At 47.8% G+C, this 24054-nt stretch overlaps 3 protein-coding genes and 1 long non-coding RNA gene across 9 annotated transcripts in view; 1 reads left to right on the top strand and 3 right to left on the bottom strand.

The window, feature by feature from the left end:
* The window catches only part of MYO1G (myosin IG), a 16136-nt gene extending 14863 nt beyond the window's left edge, over positions 1 to 1273 (bottom strand). The window contains exon 1 of the mRNA XM_010829035.1: positions 1050 to 1273. Coding sequence (XP_010827337.1) covers positions 1050 to 1144 — 95 coding nt within the window. The 5' untranslated portion in view covers positions 1145 to 1273. The remainder of the gene's footprint in view (positions 1 to 1049) is intronic.
* Positions 1274 to 4014: 2741 nt separating this feature from the next.
* On the bottom strand, positions 4015 to 7117 carry LOC104980366. Its single transcript, XR_824254.1, has 5 exons — positions 6989 to 7117; positions 6621 to 6669; positions 5032 to 5121; positions 4504 to 4623; positions 4015 to 4371 (listed from the first exon to the last, which is right to left on the bottom strand). It is a non-coding gene; the product is annotated as an uncharacterized LOC104980366 (long non-coding RNA).
* A 4620-nt stretch (positions 7118 to 11737) lies between these two features.
* Positions 11738 to 14947, bottom strand: LOC104980417. The gene is made up of 2 exons (XM_010829113.1): positions 14451 to 14947; positions 11738 to 14214 (listed from the first exon to the last, which is right to left on the bottom strand). Exons 1-2 carry the CDS (start codon positions 14945 to 14947, stop codon positions 14007 to 14009), a joined length of 705 nt encoding a protein of 234 aa, XP_010827415.1. The 3' UTR covers positions 11738 to 14006.
* The window catches only part of CCM2 (cerebral cavernous malformation 2), a 53815-nt gene continuing 44657 nt past the window's right edge, over positions 14897 to 24054 (top strand). For 2 of the 6 annotated variants that reach the window (XM_010829033.1, XM_010829032.1), the window contains exon 1: positions 14897 to 15042. In XM_010829033.1, the coding sequence (XP_010827335.1) occupies positions 15013 to 15042 (30 nt within the window). In that variant the 5' untranslated portion in view covers positions 14897 to 15012. Of the gene's footprint in view, positions 15043 to 15533; positions 15627 to 17456; positions 17521 to 24054 lie in introns of all 6 variants that reach the window. The other 4 variants (XM_010829029.1, XM_010829028.1, XM_010829030.1 and 1 more) reach the window with 4 other exon arrangements.

Raw genomic sequence — 24054 nt, 5'->3', positions numbered from 1 at the left:
GCAGGACCCGCCCAGCCCCACCCAGACAGCAGACTGGGAGGCACTGGGAGGGTGCCTGGGGCAGCAGTGCCGCCAGCCCCACCCTGCACTTCCTCAGACCTCTCAACCCTCAGCGTGAACCTAGTCACCCGCGAGGGTGCCTGTGTCCCTTGTCTCCTGACCCTTCTGCTCTGGGAGGAGCCCCAGCCCCCCTGCTCCCTTCGGTGTCTGGGAGCCGCCCTGTCCCTGACTGCCGGTCCCGGGTTCCCCTTCCTCCACTGCTTCAGACACGGGAGTTCTCCGGTTTGGCTCCCTGCACACCCAGGACCTGCTGGAGACAGAGTCTCCACCTGCAAGCCGTGTGGCCCCGGGGTCAGGGTCCCAGTGGTAATATGGTGATGGTAGTACCTGTCTCAGAAGCTAGTTTGTAATCTGCTTAGTTCTAACAGAGAAGCTCATTTCCGGTCTGACTCTCCATCCCACAACCCTGGCCTTGACTCAGGGCCCGTGGTGTCTGACTTCAACAATCTGGGCTCAGGGGGACCTGTCCCTAGGCTCTGCACAGTGGGTTACCATCTGCTCCTCATGGCTGTTCAGGGATGAAGCCAGCTCCTGCTGCCACCCCTCATCACCACCAGCAGCTCCTCCCTGCCCTCTGCCCTCCGGCAAATAGGGCCCCGTGTCACTTCTACCAGCCACACCCTGAAGCACCCCACATGTCCCTTTGAGAGTGTCATCTCAGTTTATCCATCTGCACCCCAGGGAGGCACCTGACCACTTCCCTTTGAGCCCCTAGGGCTCAGCACAGCCTCACTAGGAAGATGGAGCGGCCACTCGGTCCAGATGCCTGGCACCTGCCTGCCCCTGCCCAGAGGAAGGCTCAGGAGACACCTGGGCTGTGTGGGAGGCACAGGCCTGGGGAGCCTGCTCTAGCACTGGCTGACTGTCCTGGCCCTGAGGGGACAGTCCTTCCAGCCCCCACATCTCCCTGAGGTCACCCAGATGGTGGGCTGATGGAGACCAGTTGGGGATGGGGACAGGGAGAAGGGGAGCCCATGCCCTGGGTCTACCTGAGTTTCAGATTCTCCATGAAGTCTTCCATGGTCACTTGGTCCAAAAGCACAAAGTCGGGCTTGCCACACTCAGGACCTTCATCGTCCTCCATCCTGCCGGCAGGGAAGCACCCAGGCCAGGTTGCCCCAACCTTCCTGTGCAGAGCGGCTAAGGGGAGGGGTGCTCTCGCACAGGCCCAGCCCTCCCTGCCCGCAGCCTCCCCGCCTGCCGCCCCAGCAGTGTGGTGAAGTAGGAAGTGGGTTCTTCTGGCCCCGGGAAGGGGTTGCCCTCCCCGCTTGCTGTCCCCTCCCAAGGGGCTCTGACCCCTGCTTCCTGGTTCCCTCCCCTCCGGGCGTGCCTAACGGTTGAGGTTGAGGCGGTCAAGGAAACTCCGACCCTCTGTGATCTCACCCTCACCCCAAGCAGAGGAGCCTCTGCAGTCCCCGGCCCTGCTGGTCACTTGTGGGACCCTGAGAAGAGATTTCTTGCTGTGGTCCTGGCTACAAAACTCTGTGTGTCTGTCAACTCTCAGACCTCAACATCAACACTAGGTGGATTTTTAGGGTAGGCACATTGTACCTTGAGAAAAAGTCAAAGAATGCTGATACCCAGGCCTTTGGGGCAGAAACCCAGGCAGTAATTTTCGAAGTGTGCGAGACCACGCCAGGATAAATGACAAATGACAAAGCCACCTTCACGGCATACCCTGCCACGACCAGGGGCCTGATGTTTTGGGTTCATCATGCTGACATTCAGTCTTCCAGGCTTCTGGATGCTTCCTGGAAGAGTCCTGTGTCCTTGAGGCCCACCTGCCTGTCCCTCTAGTAGTAAGGACAGGAACTGCTTCAGGAGCCCCCCGTCCCACCTCGGTCCTCACCGCACAGAGGTGTGGCCTGACTTTGCTCTAGACCACGCAGCACCTTTAGAAGTGGCCAGACTGGCCAGCTAAGATTTTGACAACGTGGGGTCTAGGATTGGGGTTGAGGACGGGACGGTTCTCTCTTATCCCTCTCCTCACACAGGGAGGACAATGTTTCCCAAATTTCAGTCATCTCTGTACTACCTTTGGGATTCTGTACTCAAAGAGCTAGTTTATTTTGAAATATTGTTTGATATGCAAGGGTTTTTTTTCGCTTCAAATACCTTAAAATGACTCAATAGACATAAGTTTGAGCAGACTCCAGGAGATAGTCAAGGACAGGGAAGCCTGGTGTGCTGTAGTCCATGGGGTCACACAGTCAGATACGACTTAGTGACTGAATTAACATCAAAATTGTAAAGTGGTAATTTTCAAATGCCTGAAAAAACCAAGCCTCGCATTATTACACACCACTGTTCTGAGGGGACCCTTCTGTTAGGATCAAGCTTTGGTTCCACCCTGTGCCAGGCCTGGAGCTTCTTTTGAGCAAACTCTGGTCAGGTTTTATCCTCCCAGTCTCTTAAAGTCATCCCCTTCATCCCCTGCCTCTTGGGCTGGTGCTTTTGAAGGGTTTTCCAGACCAAAGTTCAGGAGTATCTGGGGAGTTCTCACAGAGCCTCAAGGTTTCACTTCCCCAACCTTCAGGCCTCCCCAACCTCCTGGCCCGGGGTTTACATTAAATTAACGCGCGTAAAAAATGATATGGTTGTTCCAGTGAAACTTGAGACACTGAAACCTGAACTTCATAAAATTTTCATGTCACAGAATAGTTTTCCCATGTAAAGATGTCAAGATTGTTCTTAGGTTGGAGATTGGCCTGTGGGTGGAGCTTGCCAGATCCTACTGCTGTGACCCTGAACTGCAATCATGACTACTCTCTACACTCTGACAGCTTGCAAAAGGACTTCCCCACTCAGTACCTCGTTTATCTCACGAGGCTGATGACAGCACACCAAAACTCCTTTCCCCTCCTGAATCTGGCTGGACCTCTGGGTCTGCTGGCCCCTGCCTCTTGTCAGGCAGGGAAAGTGGCGGCCCTATTTGCCACTTCCCCCGGGGAAGGGTGTGACAATCTGGGGCAGTGACTAGCTAACAGGTGGGTGAGGAAGGACAGCTGGGAGGGGCTCCTAGGGGCTGAGGGTTAAGTTTCACTGGTTATCTAGGTCAATTTCAGGATGCCACCCTCTAACCAGTCCCTTCAATAACCCCCGCTCTGGCTCCCCTTGCTGATGCCATTGACCTGTGTAGCAGGACTCCAGTTCCTATTTCTTAGCTCTCCTACACAGCTGTACCCATTTTAGGATTTGCTTTTACTTTCGCCTTGTCTCAGAGCACGCTAGTTTTTAGTTGCAGGGAAAGGTCCATCGAAGGGCCCTGGAGCCACCTATATCCGCAAAGGCCACATGACCTAGCCTGAGGGTGCCTCTGAGGAGCTGCTACCTCTTTTTCTCGTCTACCGGGGAGCTGTCAGGAGGGTTTCCCCTGGTATGCGGTTCTGAGGTGTGAGAGAGGCTTTCTGCCTCTGCCCCCTCAGGATGTAGCTGCAGTGACTCAGGGTGAAGGAACCTTTCGGTACTTTTCCATTCATGACATCAGTAACAAACTGAATGTAAATATGGCTTACTTAACTTTTTCTGGCTCAATCAGCCTTGGCCTAACCTGCTGACATTCCTTGAAAAGACCACCAATAACAAGCTAAATAGACTTCAATTATAAAACAATTTATCAGATGAAAAAGATCATGAGGATGGAGCAACTCATCATAAAAGTATCAATCCACACGCTGGAGTCTCAATACTTCGGTGTGTAACCGAGTCTGACCCACACTGGTATAGAGGACAAGAGCCAGAGAACCCTGTCAAGCCAGTGGAACCCACTCTGGGATGCAAGGTACAGCTCCTGATGACAGGTCCTAATGCTCTATCAACCACTCTGCAGTCTCAAAAGCAATGAGAATGGGGGACACCTCAGGGGCTCCCTCAAACTTGGCTGAAACTCCTTCAGGAAGGGCAGGGCCCTCCTCTTTGTACCTAACACACAAAAAAGAGAAACAGAGACTGGGCTGAATTACAAATTTTAAACTGTTTTATTAAATATCGCTTCTCATTCAGGAGATGTCAGAGGGGCCTGGGTCCCGATGTATAGCGAAGATCCTTGTTCTGGAAGTAGACAATATGGCATCTAAAGCTGGGGTCAGAGGTCAGTCAGATGTGCACATGGCAGCTGGGCCAAGAACCAGAAACTCCTGACTCCTGGAAGGGGAACAAGTGAGGATTTAAACTTCTTCAGAAAACTGTGGTGCAAAGGCCTGAGTTCAAATTCTGCTGCACCTTCACCAGGGGCATCAATGCAGGCAAGCCACCACCTCAGTTCCCACTTCTTCATCTGTTAAAACAAGCTGGAAACAGCATGGAGGCCTGCTGTAAAAATAAAGTGATGTAAGGATATAGCCATGGATTATTAAATTAAGTGGATGGTTTTGAACCTCTTGGCAGGGAGACCTACAGCAAATGAATAGAAATGATCTGCTAGGACAGACCCGGCATACTCACCACTGCAGATTCCCTGGAATAATCTATCATCCACAGAAGGGATCGCCTTTCAAGTCTCTTCTAGCTCTCACATCCTGGGATGTCTGCTGCTGAAGCTGGAGCAGGAACACAGTGCAGAGTCTGCTGGGTTGGGGGAAGTGCCTGTCAGGAACTGTGAAGGACCTGATATACCCACAACCAAAGGCAGGTGACAAAGTATGCCTGCCAGTTACATGGATGCTGGTAGGAGTTGCTTATTAACCACAGCAACATGCAGAGCATCAGTGTTCTCCAACTGGCCCCATTTCCCACAGGTGACACAAGGGGAGCCAGAAGGCACCCGCACATGCAGTGGGCTGCATCACAGAAAAGGCTCTCTGAGCACAGGAAAGCCAAATCTTTTACACCAGACAGCAGGCACACCTGCTCTCTGCCCTAGAGGCACTACGTCAAACATCCCAAGGCTGTGTGTTACTTGAATATCTTTGAAAATAAAGTCAAAAGGCAGCTAGCATCTCACTCCGAGGATTGCAGAAACATGAGACTCACCGAGAAGTGCCTCTGACAGCAACTTCAGGAGACGGGCGTGTTCAACGCTTGCACTGAAGAGACGGATCCAAATTTGCTAGAAGCTTTGACCTTCAGGGGAGAAGGTGTGGTGTGATCCCACTGTCCAGGAGCACAGGAGCTGTGCTGCTCCTGCTATGACCACGCTGGTCACTCTTTCCGTCCTGGCATTTCTGTGCCTGGACCCAATAGCCCTCACACCAATGGCATTTCCCTCCAATCCAAACTTCCTACCCATTTCTGGATTTCATTCTCCCCTCCCTGTCTGGCATTCTGGAAAAGAGCAGACTGTAGGATTGGAGAGGTCTGACTTGCCATTTTTCTGGTTAGGAAAGTTGGGCACACAATTCTGACCATGACTCCTTCATCTGCATTGACCTAAGGCTATCTTATGGTGGTCCTCAAAGATTTAAATAGGGTCCTCAAAGATTTAAGATTTTGCGCCCAACTTAATTGGGCGCAAAACAGAGTTCAATCAACATTTGTGCCCTCCTAGCCCATGAGGTCTTCCTTTACAATAAATGCATACTGACCTCACCCTCTGTAAGTTCCATGAGTACCCAGCACTGTTGCAGAACTTAGCCTTTGGGTCTGTCTTGTTTACCAGCTAATAGTAACAGCCTGTATGTCAGTCCCTCAGGGCAGGGCCTATCCCCATTCTTTCTTTCTACTCTATACTCCCTGCTACTAGTCTAACTCCACCTTTACCACTTCCTCTGAGCTTCATTTTCTTCTGTGAGAATTTTGTTTGAAAGATATAATAAAATTTTCAAAGAGCCTGCAACACAGCTAACACCTAAAGTCCAAAACAATTTCTGCAAAGATAATCAATGTTCTCTAATCTGCATGGTCCAATATAGTAGTTTCTTGCCAAATGTGGCTACTGAGCACCTAAAATGTAGGTAGTGTGAAGGAAAAACTGAGTTTTAAATGTAACCGTATGTGTTGAGTGGTCACCACATCAAACAGTACAGGTCTGTGCGCTGACCAGAATGCCAGATAGGGAAGGGAACAGGCAACTGTCTGAAATTTCTATAACCTTGCTCTGGATGGAGCAGGGCAAGGCCTCAAACCGTTTCAAAATTTTCTTGCAAGCACTGTAGGAATGCACAGGGTCACTGCAGACCCAAGCACGCTGGAGGCTTGCAGCCCACATTCCTTCAAGTCCCTAAAGCTCTGGGCAGACAGCAGTACTTTCACTGAGCACCAGCCTGCACCAGAACCTGCAAGAGATCATGAGGTTCAATTAGGCCTACTTGGGTTTTCCATGGACACAAATAAGACAGACAGTAGTGAAGAACAGACGAGGGACAACAATCTCTTCTGGCTCAGAGAGTGAGGGAAATGGCCCTGGGGCAGGCAACCTTATCAAGAAGCTGACAGAACAGGGTTAACTTTAACTTCATTCCTTACGAGATGAAACCCTCACCATCACATCATTATACAAAATAGCTCTGTCTTCCATATTCTCGGGTGTGTTTTTTTTTTTTTTTTTTTACTACTCAGAGAATACTTAGGAACGGGGACCCACTTCTGGGAGCGGGGAGCTGGGCCGGAGTAGCGTCACTTACCAGCGTATCTTACAGGAGCTCTGCTGCGGAGGAACCGAGGGTCGTCCACCTGGAGGAGGCACACGGTTAGCTAGAGGGTCTCGTATAGCCTCCCTAATTCTCGCTCCTTGGGAGGCCATACCCAAGACCCTATTCCTGCCGGCGCCGCCCGCCAAACCCGCACGTGTACTCCAAACAGGACTCGGAGAAGATCGGTTAGAGTTCCCCTGCAACCGCGGGATCAAACCGCCGGGGCCGAGCACCCAGAATGCGCACCGGACCGACGGGGCCAAGAGCGGGACAACTTGGGGATAGCGCGCCAGCTCCCACTGGGTCCAGCGCCCGGCACGTCACACCCTAGCAGGACCTCCAGCCTCCACGATCCTCACCTGTACTTAGCAGGTCGCAGGCACCAGCTGGCACCCTCGATGGCAGTGGATGGTAACAACGTCCAGGAGTACCCTCACCACCGCAATCACACATGCCTGCAGCCGCGCACATTCTCCTTGCGTCATCACGCCGCCCGCCGGCAACGGTACGTGCATCACGTGGCCCGCGATCCCGCGCGGCGCCAGGAGATGACGTCACGAGAGCGCCGGGGCGAGGCGGGGTACGGTTTAGCTGCTCATTTCAGCTGTCCTGAGAAGTGGATGGGAGGCGCGCCGAGTTACTGCTATCTCCGGGCGGGGACCGAGGGACTGGGGAAGCGGGCTTAGCAAAGGAACCGGAGTACCGGAGCCGGCGGGGAGAGGGGCGCGGGCAGGCTGGTTCAGGCCGAAGGCCGCTCACAACTCAAGATTATGTTTCAAAGGGCCTGGGAACCCTGTTTCTGAAATATTGTTAAGGGACTGAAACTCTGATCTCCTTGTGTCTTGGAAGGTTAAGAGCCCACTTGTCGCCTGACTTCAAATTGCATAAGCTGCCTAGGGTAACGGGTTATGTGCTTTTAGGTATATAGAAGAGTAGGATTTCTATGTTTGCATTTTTTTTTTCATTGTGATGCGCATCACATTCTGGTTTAATGCTTATCCGATAATAAAATTGTTTTCTTCTAACTTTGTGGAGAGGTTCTCTGAGTTGAGAGGAAATTTTGGTTTTTTGTGTGTGTATTTTTTTGGCTGTACTGCGCAGCTTGTGGGATCCTAGTTCCTCCACCAGGGACTGAATCCTGGCCCACAGCAGGGAAAGCATTGAGTCCTAACCACTGGACTGCCGGAGAATTCAGCAAGTATTTCTGCCACACAGGCTTAGAAAAGCACATTGGAAGTTACTGAGACTAGCAAGGGCATGGCTTGTTGGAGATACCGTAAGTACTAATGGGATTTTAAGAGTCTTTACGTAAGGAGATTGATGAGAACTACATATTCAAGTCTTCAACATCAGGCTAGGAAAGCAAGAACTTGGTTCTGTAAAGAGAAGGAAGCAATACTGGAAACTCATTTTATGTATGTGTGCATGCTAAGTAGGTTCAGTCATGTCTGGCTTTTTGCGACCCCATGGACTATAGCCCACCAGGGTCCTGTGTCCATGGGATCCTTCAAGCAAGAGTACTGGAGTGGGTTGTCATGCCCACCTCCAGGGCATCCTCCCAATGCAGGGTTCAAACCCGTGTCTCTTACAGCCCTGCATTGGCAGGAGCGGTTGGGGGGGTATCTTTACCGCTAAAGCCACCTGGGAAGCCCATTTTTATGTCTAGTACTTAGTAAATATATTCAGTTCGACTTGGAGAATTTTGAGCATTCCTTTGCTAGCGTGTGAGATGAGTGCAATTGTGCAGTATTTGAGCATTCTTTGGCATTGCCATTCTTTGGAATTGGAATGAAAACGGACATTTTCCAGTCCTGTGGCCACTGCTGGGTTTTCCAAATTTGCTGACATATTGAGTGCAGCACTTTGACAGCATCATCTTTTAGGATTTGAAATAGCTCAACTGGAATTCCATCACCTCCACTAGCTTTGTTCATAGTGATGCTTCCTAAGGCCCACTTGACTTCACATTCCAGGATGTCTGGCTCTAGGTCAGTGATCACACCATCGTGATTATCTGGGTCATGAGATCTTCTTTGTATAGTTCTGTGTATTCTTGCCACTTCTTAGTATCTTCTGCTTCTGTTAAGTCCATAACATTTCTGTCCTTTATTGTGGCCATTTTTGCATGAAATGTTCCCTTGGTATCTAATTTTCTTGAAGAGATCTCTAGTCTTTCTTTTCCTCTATTTCTTTGCATTGATCGCTGAGGAAGGCTTTCTTATCTCTCCTTGCTATTCTTTGGAACTCTGTGTTCAAATAGGTATATATTTCCTTTTCTCCTTTGCCTTTAGCTTCTTTTCTCAGCTATTTGTAAGGCATCCTCAGACAACCATTTTGCCTTTTTGCATTACTTTTTCTTGGGGATGGTCTTGATCACTGCCTCCTGTACAATGTCACAAACCTCCGTCCATAGTTCTTCAGGCACTCTGTTTATCAGATCTAATCCCGTGAATCTATTTGTCACATCCACTGTATAATCCTAAGGGATTTGATTTAGGTCATACCTGAATGGTCTAGTGGTTTTCCCCACTTTCTTCAATTTCAGTCTGAATTTGGCAATAAGGAGTTCATGATCTGAGCCACAGTCAGCTCCCGGTCTTGAGCAAATGCTCAAAATTCTCTAAGCCAGGCTTCAACAGTATGTGAACCGTGAACTTCCAGATGTTCAAGCTGGATTTAGAAAAGGTAGAGGAACCAGAGATCAAATTGCCAACATCTGTTGGATCATCAAAAAAGTAAGAGAGTTCCAGAAAGACATCTACGTCTGCTTTATTGACAACACCAAAGCCTTTGACTGTGTGGATCACAACAAACTGGAGAATTCTTAAAGAGATGGGAATTACAGACCACCTTACTTGCCTCCTGAGAAATCTATATGCAGGTCAAGAAGCAACAGTTGGAACTGGACATGGAACAACAGACTGGTTCCAAATAGGAAAAGGCTATATATTGTCACCCTGCTTATTTAACTTCTATGCAGAGTACATCATGTGAAAAACCAGACTGGATGAAGCACAAGCTAGAATCAAGATTGCCAGGAGAAATATCAATAACCTCAGATATGCAGATGACACCACCCTTATGGCAAAAAGTGAAGAAGAACTAAAGAGTCTCTTGATGAAAGTGAAAGAGGAGAGTGAAAAAGCTGGCTTAAAATTCAACATTCAGAAAACTAAGATCATGGCATCCAGTTCCATCACTTCATGGCAAATAGATGGAGAAACAATGGAAATAGTGACAGACTTATTTTGGGGGGCTCCAGAATCATTGCAGATGGTGACTGCAGCCATGAAATTTAAAGATGCTTGCTGCTTGGAAAAAAAGCTATGACCATCCTAGACATTATACTGAAGAGCAGAGACATTATTTTGCCAACAAGGGTCCATCTAGTAAAAGCTATGGTTTTTCCAGTAGTCATGTATGGATGTGAGAGTTGGACTATAAAGAAAGCTGAGTGCCAAAAAATGGATGCTTCTGAACTGTGGTATTGGAGAAGACTCTTGAGAGTCCCTTGGACTGCAAGGAGATCAAACCATACCATCCTAAAGGAAAACAGTCCTGAATATTAATTGGAAGGACTGATGCTGAAACTGAAACGCCAATACTTTGGCCACCTGATGCAAAGAACTGACTCATTGGTAAAGACTGTGATTCTGGGAAAGATTGAAGGCGGGAGAAGGGGATGGCAGAGGATGAGATGGTTGGATGACGTCACCAACTGGATGGACATGAGTTTGAGTAAGCTCTGTGAGTTGGTGATGGACAAGGAAGCCTGGCATGCTGCAGTCCATGAGGTTGCAAAGAGTCGGACACAACTGAGCAACTAAAGTGAACTGATGATGTTCAGTTTATAGTACTCAAATCCCATTATTTTGTTAAATGTCATGTGACAGAGTAGGAACAGTCTGCTAACATGGAAAGTAAGTGTGAAAAATGTGTAAGTGTTAGTTGCTCAGTCATGTCTGATTCTGTGACCCATGGACTGTAGCCTGCTGGGCTCCTCTGTCTGTGGAATTCTCCAGGCAAGAATACTGGAGTTTGTAGCCATTTGCTTCTCCAGGGGATATTCCCGACACAGGTAAGATCCAGGTCTCCTGCACTGCAGGCAGATTCTGAGCCACCAGGGAAGCCCCAACATAGAAATTAACCTAGAGAAGTTAAATGGCTTGCTGAAGATCTCACAGAAGGTTAGGGCTTGATACAGGTTGTTTAAGCTCAGAATTTACTGCTCTCTCCATTCTGTCACTGCCATGAAATAATCAAAGAGAACCAGGAAAGTAAATGGTTATGAAGGGTCAGAGTATGGATGTGAGGGTGTGTGTGTGTGTGTGTGTGTGTGTGACTAAAAATGGTGGACTTGCCAAGGACTGAAAGAAAATTTTTTTCTGAAATGATAACCAACAAAAGTCACTAGAAAGGGCAAGATGCTCCAAGTAATAAAAAATGATACCAAAACATTAAAAACCACAAAATCAAAGCTCAACTGCCTTATATGAGGAGGCTGCATGAGGCTGGCACAAAGAGAGACAGACCTGTCAGCAGTATTTAACTACTTCAAATATTGAAAAGAACTTTTTCTAAAACCACATCTCCAGACTTTCCCAATGGTCCAGTGGTTAAGAATCTGCTTGCCAATTCAGGAGACACAAGTTCAATCCCTGGTCCTGGAAGATTCCAAATGCAGTGGGGCAACTAAACCTGAGCCACACAGCTACTGAGCACACACACAAGGGCCCGTGAGCCACAACTACTGAAGCCCTTGTGCCCTAGAGCCTGTGTTCCACAACAAGGGAAGCCACCACAGTGAGAAGCCCAATTGCTGCAACTAGGGGTCGCTAAGAGTCGGACACGACTGAGCGACTTCACTTTCACTTTTCACTTTCATGCATTGGAGAAAGAAATGGTAACCCACTCCAGGGTTCTTGCCTGGAGAATCCCAGGGGCAGGAGAGCCTGGTGGGCTGCCGTCTATGGGGTCACACAGAGTCGGACACGACTGAAGTGACTTAGCAGCAGCAGAGAGTAGGCCACACTCACGGCAACTAGAGAATGTTGGCACACAGCAACTAAGACCCAGCACATCCAAAAACAAATAAAAATAAAACCACATTTCCAAAGAGTAACTTCTTTATTCTTCCAAATCAATTGGGATGAATACCTTGAAATAAAGCTAGTGATTTGGCTCTGAAAGAATATATATATATATATATAATATATATATATATAATATATATATAAAAGAATATATAGAGAGTAACAACAACCTGGAGACTTCAGTGATGGTCTAGTGGTTGACGCTTCCACTGCAGGAGGCCTGGGTTTGATCCCTGCTCAGGGAACTAAATCCCACGTGCTGCAACTAAGACCTGGCACAGCCAAACTAACAACCTTGATAAACAATAAGGAATCTGTTTTCCTGAGTTTTGTGAACCATTCTAACATATTATTTGCGTTCAAGGAGGGTATCCTGGGAACCTCCAATTTATAGCTGCTTAGTCAGAAGTACAAGTAACAATATGAGCTTTTAATTGTCATCTGAAGTGGGATGCAGGTCAGTCTTGTGGAACTGAGCCCTTTACCAGTGAGATCCAATGGTCTCTACAGGTTGCTGTATCAGAATTGATTTAAATATAGGACAGACAGCTGGTGTCAAAAAATTGCTTGGTGTGGAAAAAAAGCCCACACATCTGGTGTCAGAAGTGTAAATATGGTAGTGTGAAAAAAGCAAGGGAGAAATACAGGAATTGAGTGAGTTTTTCCTAACGCTAGATTAAGGGAAGTTTTAGTAGGGTTATTTACAACATTATAGCATGATGAGTATGCAAAGGTACATTAGTGGAAGATCTAAAATATCAGGCCTCTTTTCAGTGAATGGTGGGGGAATAACCACTGAATGCATTGCATTATTTGTGTCTGTTAATGTGGGAAGCTTAATTATTGCAGGAGGGAGATTGAAAAGTCATTTCCCACACTTTGGCTTTATGTACCAAAGGGACTGGAATGCCTAATGCCTAATCCCTAATGCCTTCAGGGAGTACTAGAGACCACTCATTTCTTTGGTATCTTTATCAAATAGGGTTCAATCAGGAGATAGAAACAGTGTAGGAAAACTTAATAAAGAATTATTAAGTATAACAGAAAATTAGGGTAACAAGGGAATCAGTATTAAAGGCGAAGAGAACTCTGAATACAAGAATAGTAGATATAAGGAGCAACTATTATACTGAAGGCTACTGCAGGGAACACAGGCTCTTCCTCCCCCTGGGGCTGAGGTCCAGACTTTGTTGGAGATAGCATAGCTACAGCTCACGGAATGGCAGACAGGTGCTGGCAAAGCTTGCTGAAGTCTACCCTCTACTGCAGGGGCACCCAACCTTTTTGGCATAGCACCAAGGACCAATTTCGTGGAAGGCAATTTTTCCACGGGCATGGTAGCTGGGATGGTTCAGGTGGTACTGTGAGCAATGGGAGCCATGGGGAAGGCATATGAAACTTGGCTTGCTGGCCCAATGCTCGCCTCCTGATGTGTGGTGGCTTTGTTGCTAACAGGCCTCCCAGAGGATTGGGGACCCCTGCTCTAGAGTGCAGGGAAAACTGTTCATGGAGGGGGTCTTGCTGACCACTCCGGATATAAAATTTCTCAAGATGAGTACTGGAGGAATCTGCCGGCTGCTGGGTGTTGCTGGCAGGCCCCCACTGCAGCGTCAAGTGCTTGGGCAAACCCGGAGTTGGACAAACTACCCCTGATGTAGGAAGGTGCGCGCCTCAGAGGCCTCTTTAGGCATGTGCCTGCCAAGAAAACTCACTGAATCTAGGTAACAAAGCCCCTTCCCTCCCACACTGCCTCCAAGCAGTTTCTCCTGGCAAAGCTTCACACTGGGTTACTTGGCAAAGGACTAATGCTCAAAAGGCCCAGGTCCATCCCGCGATGAGAACTGAGAGTGAATGTGAAGCTGAGAGATAATCTACTGACCGCTGCTACAGGAGGCAATACTCTTTAAAAAGATCAGTTGAGGCAAACAGCGGTTTGTTAGCTGTAAGTTTACATGCTACCTGTGCTGCAAGGTTCTTACTGGCAGCTTAGTCGTGGCAAAAAAGTGGGCTTGCTGTTGCTGCTGCTAAGTCGCTTCAGTCGTGTTCGACTCTGTGCGATCCCATAGACAGCAGCCCACCAGGCTCCGTCGACCCTGGGATTCTCCCGGCAAGAGTACTGGAGTGAGTTGCCATTTCCTTCTCCAAGGCATGAAAGTGAAAAGTGAAAGTGAAGTCGCTCAGTCGTGTCCGATTCTTAGCGACCCCATGGACCGCAGCCCACCAGGCTCCTCCGCCCATGGGATTTTCCAGGCAAGAGTACTGGAGTGGGCTGCCATCGCCTTCTTCAGGGCCTGCTGCGGTTAACTCCAATTTGCAGTGTACTTTTGGGCAAACCAATCCGTCCGGATCTCATTGTAAGACTGCTGTTACTTCTAGGTGCCTGGTTAAAGTTCGAAGTTTTATTCTGTAGGGTCCGGACGTGTTCTGTTGCATTGAAACTTCCCTGACAGGTTTGAATAGGAAGTCTGGAACACAGGAAGTCTTCCCAGTGCCTGCAGGAATGGAAAGTAAAGGGAGAAAAGAAAAGATTGTAGTTCTGCGCCCCTTCCCCAGGCCCGGCTCCTCGAGCAGGCCCGGCCTTTGGCTTCCCGCCTTCACCTTTCCGCAAGCCCCGCCCTTCTATCCCCGCCGCCCTCTCCGCCGGTCCAGTCCCTTTCGTCAGCTCCGCCTTCCTCTCCCACAGGACCCCTCCCATAGAACCACGCCCTACCTTCTTCCCGTCCTTTACCTTCCCCACAGGTCCCACCCGTGCCGCCGGCCCCGCCCTCCGTATCCTGTCGGCCCAAGCTCCCTCTCCCTGAGCGCGAGGCAGGCTGGGAAGTTGGCTGCCGTAAAGATGGCGGCAGACTTGAAAAGCTGGAGGCGCTCCTGTAGCTCTGAGGGGCAGGAGGACGGGCTGAAGGCGGGGCAGGCGCGCTCTGGCCCTCCCCGACGGGCGTGGGTGGTGGTGCGTAAGGGCGCGACAGACGCGCTCCCGCGGTCCTGAAGGGGCGAGGAGGGCAGTCTCGTTCTCAGCGGCTCTGAAGGGTTGGAGGCGGGGCGTGTGAGCCGAAGGGGCGTGCGCACACGGGGCGGGGCGTATTCGCGGGGGCGGGGCCGCGCCCTCGGCCCGGAAGTGCGGGGTGTGGGGTGCAGGGCGCGGACGGCCCCTGGCGGCCACGGGTGGAGACTGCGGCCGGGCGAGCGGCGCAGGACCGGCGGTGGCCGCGGGGCCAAGGCGAGCATGTAGCGGCAGCGGGCGGCGCGGCGCTCCCGGGGCGGGCCAGGCCGCGGGGGCCGCTCGCGGAGACATGGAGGAAGAGGGCAAGAAGGGCAAGAAGGTGAGCCTGCAGAGCGCGTTCGCCCGAAGGCTGAGCCGGGGGCGTGCTGGACCCCAGACCTAGGCAGGCGGAAGGCGGAGGGGTTGGGGCTGGGCGGGGAAGGGCTCGGGGGACATGGGAGGGTCCCTCGGGGCTGCCCGTCGGTCGGCCGGTACGGGGCGTGGGAAAGTCTGGCTTGGGAGCTCCGTGGAGGGGAGTTCTGATTTAGGAGGTTCGGTGTGGGGAGGTCTAGGACGGGAGTCCGGCGTGGGGAGGCCCGGCACGGGGAAGTCCGAGGTGGGAGTCCGGCGTGGGGAGGCCCCAGGTTGGAAGTCCGACGTTGGGAGGCCGGGAGGCTCACTCTGTTGGAGGTGAGAGTGGTGGGCAGGCCGGGGCCCCCCGGTGAACGGCGCACGGTCGGGCCCGGGACAGGGTCGCGGGAGTCAGTCTCCGCGCGGTGGAGTAGGAGACGAGCCCCTGGACAATGGGTTTAGGTGGTCTTTTGCCTGCAGGGCGCGCGGGGGAGGAAGGAGCCACGCCTTTCCGCCCCTTCCGGTCAGTGACTCTCCCCCAAACCTAGGCTCTCCACATGGCCTTCCCGGCGGGTGAGTGACCAGGGGCTGCAGAGGAGCTGGCCCCGATTATGGGCCAGAAAGTTTTCTAGGGATAGTGTCTTTGAGAAAATGGGGTGTAAGGTTAACGTAGAAACATTTGCTGCTTAATTGACTTCATTATTGGAGTATCAAGTAAAAACAAAAACTGCTACATGATACAGCCCGTTCACGCTTCGGCCGGCGCGGGCAGAGTTTTGCTCTACCTAGTACCAGCTGAGCGATTTCAGTGACGTTATATTTGGCAGTTGGATTTAGGACATAGTTCAAGAGGCTCCTTAGTCTGTGTACTTTTTAAACTATGTCTTTAATTACAGGCTCGAGTAATTGATGAAGAAACTCAACATTTTAAGGAGTCAAATAACCACATGGGATAAGCTATCATTGAAATGAATAGTGGATTTCAATGAAATGTATCTTTCTTAAGTACAGGCTTTATAATCCCAAGTGTCTTACTTGTTATTTTCATTTTCACGTATGTGCACTTTTATGCACAAGTTTAAAAACAGACCTTTATAAATGTTCTGATTTTCTGCTCTTCAGAGCCAGCTCTGTCCTTCAGTTGAGGATTACTCATCACAAGGGGCCCCATTTCAAAAGGTATTTCAAATGAAGTGCAGCCAGATGGTTTTCAGGAGATTGTGTCCTGCTTCTCTCACTTTCTTTACTCATTGCTTTGTTACGTTCTTAGCATGCCTGTCTAAATTCAAGTGCGGTATCAGTTGCAGTTACCTGCAAAGTTGGCTTAAGTCTGGAAAACAACCCAAGAAAGTGATTCTGTAAGCAATCGACCACAGAGGGATGCTGCCCACCAAAAAGGGAGAAATCTGAGTTTAATGTTTCTACCAAGCTGGTAGAAGGCTCCATAAGAAATGCAGTCAGTTGCATCCTTCCCTGTCACAGATAGGCAGGTGGGCCAGGGCCCAATAGCAGGAGGCCTGTCACCAGCACTCTTGGCTGCCAGCATTCTGTAGATTAGCTGGCTCAGCTCTAGCAGAGGACCAATCCTAGCCACATAGTATCTTCCACAATCAGTCCAAACAGTGTCTGCTAAGAAGAATTACTCCTTTCAAGTGGGTACTAGCCTGTCTGTGACAGGGAAGGATGAGAATGACTGAATTTTTTCTAGAACTTTATACCAGCTCTGGAAGAAATATTTGAATATTCAGCATATTGAGAGAGAAGTGGTAAGACATTCCTGAGCTTTAGGAATAGAAGTAAAAAACCAGTGAAACTCAAGAATTTTATCATGGGGGGCAACGGAAAGATTTAAGCCTAGAAAAGATTAATACATTACATTGTCTATTAAAGGAGATAGTCTGTTAATTACATAGTTGCCTAAGCCAGGAGTTTTGTGTTTTCTCTGTATTTTGCCACTGCCCTAGCCCATTTTCCCACAGACAGACTAGACAGAAGGCTCTGAGGCATAGATTCCTATCCAGGCCACGACTTAGCACACTTTATCTCTTACTCTCAGCCAATTGCAAGCCAGCAGAACCTTTCTGCTCTCTCCCCCATTCAATGTGAGGTCACATACAGCTCAATCAGTTTGATGCTTAAGTTCTTCATTATGGTAAGTTAATCAGAGCTCTCTATTTTAAAGCTTCAACACCAGTTCAAGCTAAAGCAGCAAATAAAGACTTAATAGTTTTATGAAAATAGCATTTGGACATTTAAATTCTCTTTCCAAGTTAGCTTCCTCAAAAAATGCAGATTTAAATCTTAAAAAATGTGCATTGTAGGCTTTCCAGGTCTTCAGATACTTATCTCGGTGTTCTGTCAAGCAGTTATTCAGGCTTGTTCTAACGTGGCCTATTTCCTCAGGACAGGACTCATCGAGCTGCCAGAGAACCAGTAGACCAGAGTGGATTTCATATAAAGTGCGCAGGTACAGCCCTGTCCTTTCTCAGGCTACCCTGGCACATATGATGAGGGTGACTTGAGCCAGTAATGCCCGGTGGAAGGCGCTGGGTGATGGGGTGTGGGAGGAGCTGGTGGGGAGGTGGGGAGGCCTGAGGGGTAAGCATGTGGACAGAGAGGTCCACTAGCTGCCAGAGGCCTGGGACCCGGGGAGTAGGAGTGACCACGGAGGTCCCTCTCCTGCCTAAATGTCCCCAGAGTAACTGGTGCCTTTCAGACCACAAGTCTTGCTTGAGGATTTGGAGAATAAGGCTGCCTCTTTATAGAACAGACCCAAGATCCATGCATTTCGATACTATTCTGTCAAGGTGTAATTCTTTTTTGTAGGAAATTTAGGTGTACATTTGAGTTGTACTGTGTGCCTTTTCATAAAAACACTTGACTCAGATGAGGATCACAGCCCTTGGGAAGACATAGTTGTGGAAAGTCACTGTTGGCCCTCAACCAGGTTCAGGTCCTGGTTTCTGCTGCTTATGCTGCTGTTGGGTCTGAGGTCGCATGATTTCAGCCTGGATGAAGTTAAATCTTCTTACATTTATCCATTTATTTGTATTCTTTAAATTAAAAAAATAATTATAAAGTACCCTAGAAATATAGGACTAGGTGTAAATGATAATAAAGGATTACTATTAATTTTGTTGGGTGTAATGTTTGTATTATGTTTTATCAAGTTCTGAACTGATAAACACATGCACTGAGATACTTATAGGTGAAATAAGATGACTTCTGAGGTTTGCTTTACTCAGACTAGAGAGAAAAGAGGGGAGATAGCTGAGTGCTTTGGCAATGGGTATTCATTATTTGTTATTCTGCCTACTTCTGTGAATTTTTGAAGTTTCCGTGTAAGAAGTAGGGAGAAAAAATTCCTCTCGGATGTGGGTCCCTTGTTATCAGCTCATGTACCTGCCAAGTCATCCCCTAGCTAATGTCTGTGAGGAACTCGGAGCTTGCGGTAGACCATACCTCAGGCAGCCATACGTTCCCCACAGGTATGTGTGGGTATGTATAAGTGTTTGTATGGCTGAAATGAAAAGTTTAAAGGAAGAATTCTAACTATAGGTAGTGCATGCTGGCTTTTTTGAACTGCTGATCATGGCCTAGTAAATTGCTTTTATAACTTAATTGATGCTATAGGTGTCCCAGCCATAATATGGGTTAACAGAGTGACTTCAGGCCTCTATACCTTGTTTTGTTTTCTCTCAAATAGTTGCCACAGGGATTCTTGGGTGGCATTTTGGCGCCCTGGGCTGAGGAGGCCAGAAGACCACTGCAGGAGGTATCTGGTGGGGACCAGATGTCAGGTCATCAGTTGACGAGTCCAGAATAACTGGCAAACATGGGTCTCATTCCTTTTCCGGTTTGGATAATTACCATTTATGTCGCATCATGTATTTATTACTTTTTTGCATTAGGAACTTAGGTTCCCTGTTCTTCTTTAGTTGGGTTGATAATCCACTGACGATGATAGTTTAGACTCAGAAAGCTCATCAGAATCTTAGTAGTACTTTTCTGTTTCTTCTCTGATCATCATTTGAGAGGAAGACAGTAAGGGAAGACATTTCTGTGACAAGTCTAAAGAAGGAACTGCTTTGGAATAAGAAGGGATGTCAGTATTCTGCCCTGTGTGGTCAAGAACAAGTGCCTTCTGTCCCCTATAGGTTTGGTCACTGCAGTTACTGTGGTCTTTTATTTCTTCATTTCTGTCAGCACTAATAACCCAGCTGCCCCATCTTCATCACCACCCTGGTGTGACTCAGTTAAGTACTATAGATTTAGCTGATCTGTGTGAAATCATCCTGTTTATATATTTGAGTGCCTGTTTCATGCTTAGTGCAGTGAGAAGGGCTGAAGACATTGCATTTTATTTGCAGAGTAAGCTCTTTACACTATGTTAGAGAATGAGAGAGGGCCAGTGCCATTATATCAGGAGAGACACAGGCATCCGCTAATTCCTCTGGGGGACCATGGATGTGATATGCAGAAGCAGGAGAGGTGCTGGGGAGGGCTTGAGGCCCAGGGCATGGGAGGGCGGAGTTTGGTTTTGGTCCTGTGGACAGCTGAAGCCATTGGGGGTTTTCATTCATTCTTTAAAGAACTGTTCATTACCGTTGACTTTGCGCTGGGTGCAGATGCTAAGGAGACAAGTGAGCTCTGTGGCCACAGAGCTTGAGGGGAAGCTCAGTAGACGGACGAGGATGGATTTTAACGAGTGTGATTTGATAAGAGTGAATAAGGAAACATTTTTGTTACGAAGACATCAAGTACAAGTATAGAGAAAATCTAACAAAGCCCCTGTACCTCAATGTCAAGTATCGTCAGTGCATGGGCAGCTTATTTCGGGTACACTTTTTCCTCATCCACCGCTGCCCCCCCAGCTGTTACGGGCTGAACTGTACACTGACCCCCCCCCCCCCCGCCCAATTCATATGTTGAAGTCCAGACCCCCAATACCTCAGAATGGGTATGCATTTAGAGAAGGGCTTTTAAAGAGGTGATTAAAGATAAATGAGGTCACTAGGATGGACCCTAATCCCATATGACTGTTATCTTTGTAAGAAGAAGCGGTTTGGACAAAGAGACACCAGGGATGTGCATTCAGTAGAAAGACGACATGAGGATCAGGGAGAAGATGAGCGTTTCTAAGCTGAGAAAGAGGCCCTAGGACCTTGGTCTCGGACGCGCAGCCTCCAGCACTGGGAGAAATACCTGTTTTTGAAGCTACCAGGTCTGTGGTGCTTTGCTCAGGCAGACTAAGACAGTGGGCTATTTTGAGGCTGACCCTGAATATCAGGTTGATGTGCTGAGTCTGGTGTAGTCAGTCCTGTGCTAGGATGGTTTTGGTGGGGCCCTGTCTCAATCTAGCCCAGAGGTTCTGGAACCTGGTCTCCACTGTCACTTTAGACATGGACGAGCTGCTTTAAGAGGCGGCATCATCTGCATGTGCTCTGGGCCACAAACTGACCACTGTCTGTGGTTGTGTGGCCTTGGGTCTGTGGAAGGGCGTGGGGCTGAGCCGTGTTGCCCAGCCTCCATGCTATCATCCTGGCTTGGGATTTTTGTGGGCCTTCTAACTACTCTGTTTGCTCTTTCTTATCTCTCAGTCCAAGGCCAGTGGCTCTTCTTCAAATGTGGTGCTCAGTTTTAACAGTTACGCAGTTGAGAGGGAGTTTAGATTTGGATTTGTCAATTTAGCAGGGATAAAAAGGACATTTTTTCTTAGGTCTGTGCCAGTGCCAAAAATGTTACAGTTTTTCCTCCTAAGTATGCCTGAACAGTAGCAGTTTTCTGCTGGATTGTGTTAAGAATTAGGTGATTTGATCACAGGCATTAAATGTGTACAGTGCCATGAAAATAATCCTCTTTAGGGAGTGCAGTGGGAAGTTGGAGTTTGGGCTTTTGTTTGAGGCTTAGTATGGTGAACTGCAGTGCATATGTATCTTGTAACCCAGGAGGCAGAACGAATAGTTGAATTCCAAAAGTGAGAAAAATGGTCAGTCTGACCCTATTATGTTACTGTTCTTCAGTAAAACCTGTTATGGGAGTCACCCGCTTGGGCTTGGGTATGTTGTTTCACCTGTGTTGTTACCTGTGACTCTGAGAAGAGAAACTTTTATTTGAGTCGTTTATTCTTCATTCTAATTTGAAATTACACGCACTTATTTCCCCAGATATATAATGTGCTTCCATGTGTTGTTACAGTAACTCTGCAGTCAGGTGTGGTTTGGAATATTCCATTTTCCTTTTGCTGTTTACATGGTGGGGATACAGTTGTATTAATTAAAATGCCTCGAACAGACCTGTGTGTTAGGTATGTTATCCTCCTTGTCACGTGTCAGGAAATGTTCTGGGACCGACTGTGTCTTAAGTATTTTATTACTGCTGGTGGACATATCACTCTTCAGTTTTGTTCTGAGATATGCACAGTGTCTGGAGTGGACTTGCCCATGGAAATCTGATGTCAGACCTTTTTCAGCTCTGTTCTAAGGCTCCTTTCCCAAATAATTGAGAATCTTCAGCCCCACTTCTCGAAAGAGGAGTATGCAGCCATAGTCTGCTTCCTCCACACCCAGCCCCACCCCGAAACATTTTAAAGGGTTTAAATTTTTATTATGTATTTATTTATTTGGCTACACTGAATCTGAAATCTTCACGATGGCATGTGAGATCTAGTTCCCTGACCAGGGATTGAACCCAGGCCCCCTGCATGGGGAGCACGGAGCCTTAGCCACAGGATCACCAGGGAAATCCCTACCCAAGCATTTTATTATGAAAAGTTTTGAATACACTGAAGTTGCAAGAATTTTATAGCAAATACCTATATATACACTGCCTAGTGTATTCTGCCATTAATGTTGGCTGTATTTGTTTTATCCCATATCTACCCATCTCTTCATCCTTCTACCCATCCATCAACCCATTTTATTTTTCTGATGCATTTCAAAGTAAATTGCAGACATCAGTTCACTATGATCTAAACACTTCAGCATACATATCATTAGAGTTCAATATTTGTTTACAGTTTTCTGTTACTGTAGAATTTATGTATGGTGAAGTGTATGCATCTTAAATGTACATTAGCTAGGGACTTCCCTGGTGGTCCAGTGGTTAAGAATCTGCCTTCCAATGCATGGGATGCATCTACTTCTTCATTAACTGTGCTAAAACCTTTGACTGTGTGGATCACAACAAACTGGAAAATTCTGAGATGGGAATTACAGACCACCTTACCTGCCTCCTGAGAAATCTGTGTGCAGGTCAAGAAGCAACAGTTGGAACTGGACATGGAACAACAGACTGGTTCCAAATTGGGAAAGGAGTACGTCAAGGCTGTGTATTGTCACCCTGCTTATTTAACTTATATGCAGAGTACATCATGCGAAAAACCAGGCTGGATGAAGCACAAGTTGGAATCAAGATTGCTGGGAGAAATATCGATAACCTCAGATATGCAGATGACACCACCCTTATGGCAGTAAGTGAAGAACAAAAGAGCCTCTTGATGAAAGTGAAAGAGGAGAGTAAAAAAGCTGGCTTAAAATTCAGCATTCAGAAAATTAAGATCATGGCATCCAGTCCCATCACTTCATGGCACATGGATGGGGAAACAATGGAAACAGTGTCAGACTTTATTTTCTTGGGCTCCAAAATCATTGTGGATGGTGACTGCAGCCATGATATTAAAAGATGTTTGCTCCTTCAAAGGAAAGCTATGACAAACCTAGACAGCATGTTAAAAACAGAGACATCACTTTGCCAACAGAGGTCCATCTAGTCAAAGCTATGGTTTTTCCAGTAGTCAGGTATAGATGTGAGAATTGGACCATAAAGAAGGCTGAGCGCCGAAAATGGTTTCTTTGGAACTGTGGTACTGAAGAAGACAGTTGAGGGTCCCTTGGACTGCAAGGAGATCCAGCCAGTCCATCCTGAAGGAAATCAGTCCTGAATATTCACTGGAAGGACTGAAGCTGAAGCTCTAATACTGTGGCCATCTGATAAGAAAAGCTAACTCGTTGGAAAAGACACTATACTGAGAAAGATTGAAGGCAAGAGAAGGGTGAGACAGAGGATGAGACGGTTGGATGGCATCACCAACTCAGTGGACATGAGTTTGAGCAAACTTCAGGAGATAGTGGGAGAAGGCAATGGCACCCCACTCCAGCACTCTTGCCTGGAAAATCCCATGGACGGAGGAGCCTGGTAGGCTGCAGTCCATGGAGTCACTAAGAGTTGGACACGACTGAGCGACTTCACTTTCACTTTTCACTTTTGTGCATTGGAGAAGGAAATAGCAACCCACTCCAGTATTCTTGCTGGAGAATCCCAGGGACGGGGGAGCCTGGTGGGCTGCCGTCTATGGGGTCGCACAGAATCGGACACGACTGAAGCGACTTAGCAGCAGCAGCAGCAGCAGCAGCAGGAGATAGTGAAGGACAGGGAAGCCTGGCGTGCTGCCTTCCATGGGGGTCGCAAAGAGTCAGATACAACTTAATGACTGAACAACATCATCAGTATTCTATTTTACATATATACCACAATTTGTTTTCTGTCACCTTTTATTGGACATTTAGGTTCTTTTTAGTTCTGTATTATAATGGAAAGCTTCTATGAACATCTGTGAATGACTCATTGTGCGGACATATGTTGTCATTTTTCTTCCCCAGATACCTAATAATGGACTTGCCCAGTTATATGGGAACTATATGTTTAACTTTATAAAACACTGCCAAGCCATTTCCTACTGAATTTTTGTCTGCTAATTCTGTCAGTTATTGGGAGAGAGGTGAGAGGGGGTGTTAAAATATCCAGTTATTGTTTTAGATTTGCTTGTTTCTCCCTGTAGTTCTGTTTGTTTTAGCTTTGTGTATTTTTGAAACTCTTCTTATGTATATGCATACATAGGATTACTGTGTCTTGAAATGGTTGTTTTTTCATTATGAAATGACGGTCTTTATTTCTGGTAATCCTCTTTTTGAAATCTCTTTTGTCTGATATTAATATAGCC

This window comes from Bison bison, unplaced genomic scaffold (assembly GCF_000754665.1).
Source record: "Bison bison bison isolate TAMUID 2011002044 unplaced genomic scaffold, Bison_UMD1.0 scf7180017864499, whole genome shotgun sequence".
Taxonomy (NCBI): domain Eukaryota; kingdom Metazoa; phylum Chordata; class Mammalia; order Artiodactyla; family Bovidae; genus Bison; species Bison bison.
Note: the sequence above shows the minus strand (reverse complement) of the source record. Positions and strands in the feature narration are given on the sequence as shown.